General features: G+C 40.9%; 1 protein-coding gene and 1 long non-coding RNA gene across 5 annotated transcripts in view; one reads left to right on the top strand and one right to left on the bottom strand.

The window, feature by feature from the left end:
- The window catches only part of SLC20A2 (solute carrier family 20 member 2), a 128,232-nt gene that overhangs the window by 78,143 nt on the left and 38,021 nt on the right, over nt 1-12,068 (top strand). For all 4 annotated transcript variants that reach the window (XM_049771828.1, XM_049771829.1, XM_049771826.1 and 1 more), the window contains exons 3-5: nt 3,432-3,572; nt 5,599-5,684; nt 9,787-9,883. In XM_049771828.1, the coding sequence (XP_049627785.1) occupies nt 3,432-3,572; nt 5,599-5,684; nt 9,787-9,883 (324 nt within the window). The remainder of the gene's footprint in view (nt 1-3,431; nt 3,573-5,598; nt 5,685-9,786; nt 9,884-12,068) is intronic.
- LOC126006498 (uncharacterized) overlaps nt 1-12,068 on the bottom strand; it is a 110,231-nt gene that overhangs the window by 88,623 nt on the left and 9,540 nt on the right. The window lies entirely within an intron of this gene.

The following is a 12,068-nucleotide window of genomic DNA, read 5'->3' as shown; positions in this document are numbered from 1 at the left end:
ATCAAATATAACTACACAATATATACTCAGGAATTGTCACATAGTATTTTGTGTTTAAGAGATGGGGCTGGAGAGATAGCATGGAGGTAAGGTGTTTGCGTTGCATGCAGAAGATTGGTAGTTCGAGTCTCAGCATCCATATGGTCCCCCGAGCCTGCTAGGAGCAATTTCTGAGCATAGAGCTAGGAGTAATCCCTGAGCGCTGCCGGGTGTGACCCAAAAACAAAACAAAACAAAACAAAAAAAAGATGAAAGACTTTTACTTTTTCTCATTGGAAATGTATTTCTCATCATAGACATAGCTGAAATTTTCTTTAGAAAATTAGTTACTTTTCAGATTTCCCTTTGGTAAACTTATATAAATGATGACCACATTAAGGTGAAATTCAGAATTTTTTTCCCCCAGACAGGATATGTGTAAACTAGGGAAGAAAAGAATAATAGTACTAATAAAATTTAATTTTAACAGGAGTTTCTTCTTCCACTCGATAAGAATTTTTAGACACACTTATAAAAAAGATATGAGCCAGCACTGGGGTCTTCAGTAGACACCTGGTCATCACCAATTCTTCGTACAGATTGTACCTTGTCCGGTTTTTAAATTTTCCCATCCCTGGCCTTTGGCATTTAACTGAAGAATGATGAATACTTATCTTAACTAGAATTTAGATTAACCCAGTGCTTCTCAATTATTTTCTGTCATGTCCCCCTAGGAAGAAGAAAACATTTTTGCGCCCCCCCACGCAACTGTAAAACGACTGTAAATAGTATCTTTATTTAAAAAAAAACTTTAAATTGCAAAACAAAAATATATAAAATAATTTGAGCCGATTTTTTAATCAGAGGTGATGTCTGGGTTAATGGCTACAATGAGCACGTTTTGCAATGCCTAGCTTTTCGAAGTGGGGTTTGAAGCAGGACACAGCAACTCTCAGCTCCAGAGACATACAGAGACATAAACACGGGGCTTAGCTTGTTATGACAGTGTTTGCAAGGTCAAACACGCCCCCCTTTACGGAGCCTCGAGCCCCCCCCCCCCCCCCGGGTCGCGCCCCACTATTTGAGAAGCACTGGATTAACCAAGGCAATTTGAGTTTTGCTTGAATAACTTGAGTTAGTTTACTTTGTTGTTTTTTTTTTCTTTTTAGTGTATACCTAGATGAACCTCAAAGCCTGTTTTGTTGAAAATTTATGTGAGTTACCTAGATTTTTAAAACTGGTAACTTGCAACCTATGAGCTCTGTAAATGTAAGAAGTTAGGGTAATTATTATTGGCAGAAATCAAAGCTGATTCTGTTCAGATGCCAGGACTCTCCCAGTTCTCTTCTTCTAAACTCTGTATCCGTTTCTTCTCTCTCCCTGCCCCCATCCTTTTATCCTGTCTTCCGCTTTTCTTTAGAAAATTCTCCCCAAGCTCATGGGCCTCTGTGCTTTCTGATAGAATGTGGTAACAACTGACACTGACTCTGTTTGTGTATAAAAGATTGTTGGTGCCAGTTAAACTTACTGAAACTTATTTTGGGGGACTCTAGCTCAGTCCTATAGCATTAGTTACTGTACTTAATATGAAACTAATGGTTAAAAAAATCTGAGAATTTGAAATTTAGCATTTTCTCATGGATAGACCCTCAGTAGTTGAAATAAGCCACCTTCTTGAACTTCAACACTCAGAAATGCACAGACCCCTCTGCTCCCTGGATGCCATACTGTGGCCTGTTTTTACTTACATGCCAGCTGCCTCCTGGCCATTCAACACCTTCCTAAAAACCTGTTACTTCAGAGACACCATCTTTCCCCCCAATTTACCTAGGTTTGTCTTACAGCCTTATCCTATGCTTACTTCGTTTTCTCTTTATAGGGTGCCATTACCTCAGGTGAAAGATATTTTATCTCTACAGTTATCTTCATATTAATGTACTCCTGTTTGTTCCCAGAGATTTCTGAGGGGCCTTTCACCTGTCAGTGGTGAAGTAAACAGGTGTTTCATTTCCCCCTCCTTGCTTTTTTATCCCTCCTCACTGGCCTGCTTTCTTCCTTACCTCAGGCAGACTTCCCACCTTTCATTATAAACCCTCCTGCTCTAGGACATGTGCTATAAAGCCCAGGGAAAGGATAGCAGCTTTCAGGAAGGATAATCTCTTGGTCTGAATGCACTTGGGTGAGTTTATGCCATCCTTGGAGCATCATACAATTATTTTTTTTTCACTTTGGCAAGAATAGAAATCATCACATTTGTTTTTCTTAGCCATGAAATCTGCTCTAAACTCTGCCTTTATTTTTAAAACAACATATTCCCTGAGGAGCTCAGGACATAGTTGTGAAGGCGTCAGGAATTGTCCCTGGGGGAGCCCAGGTGCTGCCATGGAGCTTGACACTGATTTGGCAGCACAAGACTGGCCTTTTCTTCTGCCAACACACATCACAGGGATTGACACATGGTCACAGCCCAAAGGTCAGCTTGTGCAGGGCACGGGGAGCACCTGTCAGCATGATTCCACACATTGGGGGCCTCTGAGGCCTTCAGTGACCTCCTCTGTAACTCATAGTCTTCAGGAAAATTCCAGAAGTCTAGTTTAAGGGTTTTGCATTGCCAGGCAACCAGATTCCAAGAATTAACATTTGAGATTAATAATGTACACCTGCTTCTCAGTCAAACCCTTCGTTCCCTTACAGTTCTATGTGAGCATTTTAACAATTTCTGGAAGTGATCTCTCCTAGCTGATGCGTTAATGCTGCAAAATTTGATCTGCTTATGAAAATGTCTGCAGTAAGGTGTAGCCTAGAAAAAACGTTAATCCTGGAAAAGAATGGAAAAGTTGACTGAAAAGGACTTAAGGCCAAAACTAAGGGATTCTTATTGCACTATGAATTAGAAGGCTTGAGGGAACAAAGAAAGACTCAGCTTCTGAAGAGGGGCTGAGTACTGATGCCCAACTTGGAGTTAAAGATCACTTCACACATGAAAGAGAAACCAGAAAGCAACATGACTTCACACTCTCTTGTTCAGACTGATATCACATGACCAGTGTCCTGGCCTTATCATTTTGTGAATACAAAGCATAGCTAATCTTTTCTAATATGTATCCTTTCTTGTTTCTTTGGGTTCATCAGTCTTTGATCTCTTGGTCTAAGCTACAATAAGAACATTATCTTCAGCACACCTCCCTAAGGCCATTAAAAAAAAAAAACAGGCATCAGGTCTTTCTCCTGAATAAATACTTTTCTTTAAATAAATCATCACCACTCCTGTGTAGAAGTGAACTGATTTTTTTTAATTGGGACTTTAGCTCTTGATAAAGAAACAGTTCATGGAATAATAAACTCAGTCCAATGTTGTTATGAGATCAGTACTTTGTATTTCTTCCTTAGGTGGCTACTTGAGATACTCTGTATCTGAGGGTTTTTTTTTTTTTCCCTCTTTCAACCTTTAGGTTCGGCTGTTTGGCAGCTGATTGCATCCTTTCTGAGACTTCCAATCTCAGGAACTCACTGCATTGTTGGTTCCACTATTGGATTCTCACTTGTTGCTATCGGTACCAAAGGTGTGCAGTGGATGGAACTTGTCAAGATTGGTAATTGCTATTTTATTTTACCTATAAAAAGGAAAATTTACATTTCCTACAGCAAATTTTATTTACAACTACTATTACAGTATCCTTCCTTCGTAGATCAAGGTTTAAAAGATGTATATGAGTAATGCATTCTCCCATAAGAGCCTGTTAATAAAGATCATATACTATTATGTCTTTATTCATAGTCTATATTTATTACTATGTGAATTTCTTAATTTTCATTTAATTTTATTGAAATCATTGTGATTTACAAAGACCTTCATGGTTGGGTTTCAGTTATACAATGAATCAGGGCCTCCCACCACTAGTTTCAACCTCCTTTCATCATGTTCCCAGAGTGTCTCCCAATAACCACCTTTTGCCCTCAGTCTGCCAATGTAATAGGCCCATTTAAAGTTTAGATTGTCAGAGCTTGAGTCTCTTAATTCTGTTGTTATTGACTTTAGCTTAGATATTTAGTTCTGCCTCTTTTTTTATCTCCACCTAACTCCAGGAACTCCTTTCAAAATGTCATCTAACTTTTAATATAAATAACTATTTGTTGTCCCCAAGTGGAAAAGAAATTATCTGACTGAAATTAGTCTGTAGATCAAAGAAAAATTAGACCCAGTAAGGAAAATTCCTTCAGTTATTTCAGTTTCAGTTGATAATTATGGAAAGGACTGATACCTTTCTGCCTGGTGCTATTTTTTTTATAAAGAGGAATCTATTTTAGGGCTAGAACAGGTAGGGCATTTGCCTTGCATATGGCTTTCATCCTCAGCACCCTAGATGGTCTCTAGAGCCTGCCAAAAGTAACTGCTGAGCATCGCTGGGTATGGCCCCCTGAAAAGGAAATCCAGTTAGCCCACCCAATGTGGAAAAGACTCAACCCCAGGATTTGGGTGACTCCTCAAGTCCAGTGATCTCAGAAGCTCTGTATAAATGGACTCTTAATTTTCCAAGCAGAGACATAGGTAACCAGGAAATTGGCTTTTAAGCTCAGTCTTCTAAAGCAGTCATTCTCAACTCAAGGACTCTAGTCCAAAACTTTGCTATCAGGATTCTAGGCACCAGAGCATAGCTAGTTTTGAAAATTTTAGAATGGTTTGAGTGAACAGCCAGAGTTGGGAACTGCTAGACTAGGCGATTTTTTAAAAAGTAGCAGGGTAAGAGAAAGAGGTAGTTCAAGTGGTGAAGCACATGTCTAGCATATGGAGGACCTGAATTGGAATCCCTGACACAACATGAAACCTAGCCCCAGCACCAGTGAGCTGCTGAATAAGCACAAGACTTGGCCCCCCTTTTTTTTTGGGGGGGGGAACAAATGTCAAGGACTAGAAAGATAATGCAAAGGCCAGAGCACATATCTAGTATGTGGGAGGCCCTGAGTTCCATCTTTGACACTGCATGGCCCAACAGTCATTGCACAGTGTAACCTCCATATACCACCAGGTCCAAACATTGAACCTTCCACTACTCATAGCCAGACCAAATATTGCCAATAATGACCCCTGGGCAACCAGAGCTCTGCTTGGTAGACCCCATATCAAAAAAGAAACAAAAATCTAACTTTTTTCTCCCAGATTTTTCAAAAGTACTAAGCTAGATCTGGCTAAAAAAAAAAAAAAAAACAACAACAACAACAAAGAAACTAGTCAACAACAAAACCTGAAAACCAGAAAGTGCACCATCTTTTCAACAATACTTAATGCTCAGACAAGACTTAAGATTTTATGGAAATTGATAAGAGCAAATAGAAGGGGCTTGGTGGGGTTCATAGAATGCATGTTCAAACTGTGCTGGAGTGCTGGCCTGTATGTATGCAGGAAGTGTGCTGGGGACATGACTATAATTTGTGTCTGAAGAGAGCTGTATCTGATAAAGGTCAGCTCTGCCAGGTAGGAGGATTAGTTAGATTCTAGGCTAAAGTAATAATGTCAGGATGTTTATACAGTTTGTACTGTATTTTAGTGTTGCATTATATAAGCATGGCCTTAATAATCTAGGATTTAATATTCATTCGATTTTGTTTTGAATCACTCAGTGGCTTCTTGGTTTATATCTCCACTGTTGTCTGGTTTTATGTCTGGCGTGCTGTTTGTACTGATCAGGATTTTCATCTTAAAAAAGGTAAGTGGGACTTTTGAAAAATTAAGTTTTAGAACTAATTTTTATTCTACTCTATTGAAATATATAGTGAAAGGAGTGAGTGGTATAATGGCAGTTTTATATTGTAAGAGTCTAGAAACTGAGACTTAGAACCAGACTTGATTATAGAAGTAGACAGAGAGTCCAGGTAACATACCTAGGGCTTCCCCAAAAATCAGAATTATCACTAATGTATCTTATGCACCTCTCAAGTTTATTAATCATCAGTCCTTAGCATTGCACTTAAACCTCAAAAAGCAATAATAATTATTTCCTTAATGTCAACAGAGTAGAATGAGAAGGTATTATTTTAAAATGTTGATTTTATAGCAAGACGAATTTCCTTACTCAAATATTTTGTTGTTTTATGTTTTTATTTTTTATTTTTTTCTGTTGTTTTATTTTTTAATGAGAAAACAAGCCTAAATTATTTAAGAGAAGGATTTAAAAGATGAAAATATGTTTTATTTGGGATGTATTTTATAAGAAATTAAGTTAAAATAAAAACTTACTCAAACCAGGGATCAAGCAATAGCACAGCTGTAGGGCATTTGCTTTGCACGTAGCCAACACAGGATGGACCCTGGTTGGATTCCCGGCATCCCATATTGTCCCCCATGCCTTCCAGGAACAATTTCAGAGCAGAGCCAGGAGGAACCCCTGAGCACCACTGGGTGTGACCACCCCCCCAAAAAAAAACCTTAACTGAAACCAGTAGGGGGAAATATTGTAAGTCTTATTTTTACTGTTGAGGTTGTTGCAGTATTGAATAAGCCATAAAACATGCCTTTAATTTTTTTGTTTGTTTTTTGAGTCACACCTAGCGCACTCGGGTTACTCCTGGCTCTGCGCTCAGAAATCACTCCTGCAGGCTCAGGAGACCATATGGGATGCCGAGAATCGAACCGGGTCTGTCCTAGGTTAGGGCGTCAAGGCAGACATCCTACCGTTTGTGCCACCAATACGGCCCCCAATTCAACTCTTAAAGATACAGCAGCAGGTCTCAAGAGAAGTCTCAGAAGATTGAACATATAGTTGCCTGCAGAAGGCCTGAGTTTAATCTCAAGCTCCACATGGACGCCTGAGAACTTCTGGGGCGCAGACCCTGAGCATTAAGTCAGAGTGGCCCTTGAATACCAGAAGGCATGAGCTCCAAGTGAAAACAAGAAGTGACTGTGTTTTCTCAGCAGTGCCTAGCAATTTCTCGAATGGCTTTCTCTTACACAGATACAAACTCACCATTTTCATCTTTTACTGCTTACCATTACCACTCTTCCCAGGCCCCATCCACACTAGTATTTGTTTATGTCTTAGTTTGTCTCCCCTTGCATGCTTGCTGGCCTCCATTTTCCTTTGCATTTCCTGTGCATAAAGCCTATTTGGTAAACTCCTGCTCTTGCTCAGTGTCTAGATGTCACTTTCTAGGAAACATTTCCTCTCCTATCCAACGTTCCTCTCTCTTTACATACCCACAACTTCTCAGCATTGAACCTATTGCCCATATAGACTTTTTATTTTAATCAGATGTTTGTCTATAAGATTGCTGAGATCAGCAACCATAAAGGATACTTGGATGGTTGACAGTTGGCAGTGAAAGGAGGGAAGAAGGAAATAAGACAGGATTCATCAAGATGGCTATCCTTTTAAGAATTGTTTATTTGGGGCCGGGTAGGTGGCGCTGGAGGTAAGGTGTCTGCCTTGCAAGCACTAGCCAAGGAAGGACCGCGGTTCGATCCCCGGCGTCCCATATGGTTCCCCCAAGCCAGGGGCGATTTCTGAGCACATAGCCAGGAGTAACCCCTGAGCATCAAACGGGTGTGGCCCAAAAACCAAAAAAAAAAAAAAAAAAAAAAAAGAATTGTTTATTTGAGGGCCCGGAGCGATAGCACAGTGGCGTTTGCCTTGCAGGCAGCCGATCCAGGACCAAAGGTGGTTGGTTCGAATCCCGGTGTCCCATATGGTCCCCAGTGCCTGCCAGGAGCTATTTCTGAGCACACAGCCAGGAGTAACCCCTGAGCACCGCCGGGTGTGACCCAAAAACTAAAAAAAAAAAAAAAAAAAAGATTGTTTATTTGAGGGGCCAAGAGGTAGTATAGGAATTAAGGTACATTTCTTTTTTTTTTTTTTTTTTTTTTTTGGTTTTTGGGCCACACCCGGCGGTGCTCAGGGGTTACTCCTGGCTGTCTGCTCAGAAATAGCTCCTGGCAGGCCCGGGGGACCATATGGGACACCGGGATTCGAACCAACCACCTTTGGTCCTTGGATCGGCTGCTTACAAGGTAAACGCCGCTGTGCTATCTCTCCGGGCCCTAGGGTACATTTCTTACATGCTCCCCCAATATTGCTAGGCTTAGCTCTGGTAGTCTCGGGCACCACGCGGCCCTAGCAGCAATTGCCTTCTTGGGCCCTTGCATTGAACTGCAGGGGCCCTAGGCCCTCTGAGTAAGGCTTGGGAGGTTCACTGGGAATGTTTTATGAAGTGCTGTCATCAAGAAAAAACTTTGGGGATCAGCAGCAATAGGCATCTGCACATCCCAGTGTCTCAACCTGATGTCTTTCCCATGGCACATGACACATTAGAAGCCTGCTGTGCCTCCCCACCCTGATTCGTGACACCCTAGCATGAATCACATCCTCTTGCTCTGGATTTTATGCCTTCCCACCGTCAACTCCAATCTCTTCAAGGGTAAATGGGTTTTGATGTATCTGTGCCATCCATTTTCTTTTTTTTTTTTTTTGGTTTTTGGTTTTTGGGCCACACCCGTTTGACGCTCAGGGGTTACTCCTGGCTATGTGCTCAGAAATCGCCCCTGGCTTGGGGGGACCATATGGGACACCGGGGGATCGAACCGCGGTCCTTCCTTGGCTAGCGCTTGCAAGGCAGACACCTTACCTCCAGCGCCACCTACCCGGCCCCGTGCCATCCATTTTCACACATGGTTTCCAAATACCTGCATGTGAAAGTAGATCTCTGAAATGAACTTTACTTATCCTTGCTTCTTTGTGCTCTGTTTTTAACCTAATTTTCTGTCTTACATGGTTATTAGGAAACAGTCCTTTTTTTTTTTTTTTTTTTTTCATTATTGCAGCAACATCTATGTGCTGGTGCTACATTGAAGAATTCCTAGTTCATTTTATTTTGGCCTCAAAATTCTTTGGTATTTGCTTAAAACTCCAATTTTCTCATTTTCTTGTATTATTTAGCCTAATGCATGTGTACATACTTAGAAATATTAAGCTTGTTGCAAACATCTAAAACTGTTGTAGCTTAATATTTTTATTAGACAAAGACTACACAGTTCTTTTTAACTTTTAGTCATTTTAGGTTCAGTACTAAACTATATAAAAAGTTCTAGAAATCATGGCACGTTGGAGATATTTCCTCTGTTTGTTTGTTTGTTTGTTTGTTTTGGCTTTTGGGCCACACCTGGCGATGCTCAGAGGTTACTCCTGGCTGTCTGCTCAGAAATAGCTCCTGGCAGGCACGGGGGACCATATGGGACACCGGGATTCGAACCAACCACCTTTGGTCCTGGATCGGCTGCTTGCAAGGCAAACGCCGCTGTTCTATCTCTCCGGGCCCTCCTCTGTTTATTTTAATAAAGCTAAAGCATATTTAGAATGGTATCAGATCCAGTGTATAATTGGCATTTAAGTCATTTCATATTTGAAATGCTCTGAGAGTTCAGTCTCAAAATATTTGATGAAAGCATATTTTTAGTGCCAGACCTGGACTTTGCTAGTGTAGTGCATGTTGCTGATTTTAAAGTAGATTCCAAGCTCTGGGCTTCCATCCTCAGGAGCTGCCCTAACGTAACAGTTCTTCTCTGTTTCCAATCTGACATCAGTTCATGTGACTCTTGAGCTTTGACTTGTCTTCAGGCCACAACAGCAGCTCTTTGAATTAGTGTCTGTGTGGGTGTAACAACCAAGCCAGTCCTGCCTCTGCAGATCAGCCACAGACAGCACAAAGGGACACAGAGACCATGTTGACCACACTAGGGTTTGGGAAGATTATGTTGTTCTGTTTCAGCTGCAAAGTTCCTTGACCCCTGGCCTTATGCTTTATCCCACTCTCCTATAGGAGGACCCTGTTCCAAATGGTCTCCGGGCACTTCCAGTATTCTATGCTGCTACAATAGCAATAAATGTCTTTTCCATAATGTACACTGGAGCTCCAGGTAAGCATTCCAGAAAGCATAATCTGCAGACAAGGTGTATTCGGTCTAATGGAATTGATTTATATGGTGATGGCACTGGCTGGCTAGTAGTAAGAAGCATTACTCATGGAGTAAGAAAAAGATAAATAAATGCATTCCTTTGTTTTAAATACCCAAGAGATGGGGCCAGAGAGATAACACATAGGAAGGAAGGAAGGAAGGAAGGAAGGAAGGAAGGAAGGAAGGAAGGAAGGAAGGAAGGAAGGAAGGAAGGAAGGAAGGAAGGAAGGAAGGGAGAGAGGTAGGGAGGGAGGGGAGAAGGAAGGAAGGAAAAAGGAGGGAGGGAGGGAGGGAAGAAGGAAGGAAGGAAGGAAGGAAGGAAGGAAGGAAGGAAGGAAGGAAGGAAGGAAGGAAGGAAGGAAGGAAGGAGGAGGAGGGAGGGAGGGAGGGAGGGAGGGAGGGAGGAAGGAAGGAAGGAAGGAAGGAAGGAAGGAAGGAAGGAAGGAAGGAACTTTCTTCCATTCCAGAAGAAGGAAGAAAGGAATCACGTATAGATGAAAAAGAATAAAGCAGCAGAAATCAAAAGCATAATTGTAGCCAAAAGATAGTTGCTCGGGGGTGAAGTTTAAGAGGTAGAGCAAGTATCTGGCATGTGGGGTGTCCTGATGATATGATGTATTTGTAATATTATTTATAACAATATAAATATATAATAAATATAAATAATATAAATAAAAATTACTTTAAGGATAAAAGACAGTATGGTAATAATTCCCAGAGACAATAGAGCTGAGAGCTAGGAAGACCAGTCCATTGTTGGAAGCTTGCCACAAAGAGCAGGTTAGGGTAGAGAATGACAACGCTAATTGGAACTGATATCTCTGGACAAGAACTGGGTGCTGAAAGGAGATAAAGAGATATGCATGGTACCCTTCAGTAACCATAGTGTAAACCAGTGTCAAAATGGTTAAGACATGCGGCATTGAAAGTGTGGTAATACTGAAGTCTATATAGTATGTATTTTCCATTACATGCATACCTGTGTTAAAATTTAATTTATAAACTAGGCACAGTGAGAAATTAATAATCAAAGGGAATAGCTATATGCTATACTATGAGATTGAATATATATTATGCAGCTGTCAGGAGAGATGAAGTCATGAAATTTTCCTATACATGGATGTACATGGAATCTATTATGCTGAGTGAAATAAGTCAGAGAGAGAGAGAGAGAGAGAGAGAGAGAGAGACGTAGAATGGTCTCACTCATCTATGGGTTTTAAGAAAAATGAAAGACATTCTTGCAATAATAACTTTTAGACACAAAAGAGAAAAGAGCTGGAAGTTACAGCTCACCTCATGAAGCTCACCACAAACAGGGATGAGTTTAGTTAGAGAAATAACTACATTTTGAACTATTCTAATAATAAGAATGTATGAGGGAAATAGAAAGCCTGTCTAGAGTACAGGCAAGTGTTGGATGGGGAGGAGGGAGATTTGGGACATGGAAATGTTGCACTGGTGATGGGTGGTGTTCTTTACATGACTGAAACCCAAACACAATCATGTATGTAATAAAGTTGTTTAAATAAAAAAAAAAAGATTGAATATAGGCCCTCTCTCGCAGAATCTCTTCTTGTGTCATCTTTTCAGAGTACAGTTGTCTACAGGTAATTGATTTTTTTTTTTAATTGAGCTATACCAGCCAGCTCCAGGCTTATTCCTGACTCTACACTTAGGAATCACTCCTGGTGATGCTCAGAGTACCTTATGGGATGTCAAGGGTTGAATCTGGGCCTTACCTTTTGTTCCAGCCCTGTGCCCATGGGTAACTGAAGAACCATGGAAAACAATGACTAAGGGACTAATTGCCACATTGTAATTCCTAACTGACCTCTAGACTACCAGCAGCAACATCCTGTGGTAATTTATTATAATGCAAATTCTCAGGCCCCTCCATGATCTGCTAAATCAGCCATTTAGCGGATCAGTGGTATGTGTTTTACCAGGGAGGATTCTAATGATTGTGCAGAGTAGCCTTTGCCCACACACCTCCCACAGAACTTCACTCTAACTGCTGCTTTCTTACTATAGTTCTAGTGCAGGGAGTCCTCTGAAAAGTTCTGCCTTTCTCCTCTTCTCTCTTCTCTTCCTCTTTCAATTCCTCCTCTGATGAGCAGGGCTATAGTAGAAAACTAATATGGAC

This window comes from Suncus etruscus, chromosome 4 (genome assembly GCF_024139225.1).
Source record: "Suncus etruscus isolate mSunEtr1 chromosome 4, mSunEtr1.pri.cur, whole genome shotgun sequence".
Classification (NCBI taxonomy): Eukaryota; Metazoa; Chordata; class Mammalia; order Eulipotyphla; family Soricidae; genus Suncus; species Suncus etruscus.
The sequence above is the reverse complement of the archived record's forward strand: the minus strand, read 5'-3'. Positions and strand labels throughout refer to the sequence as shown.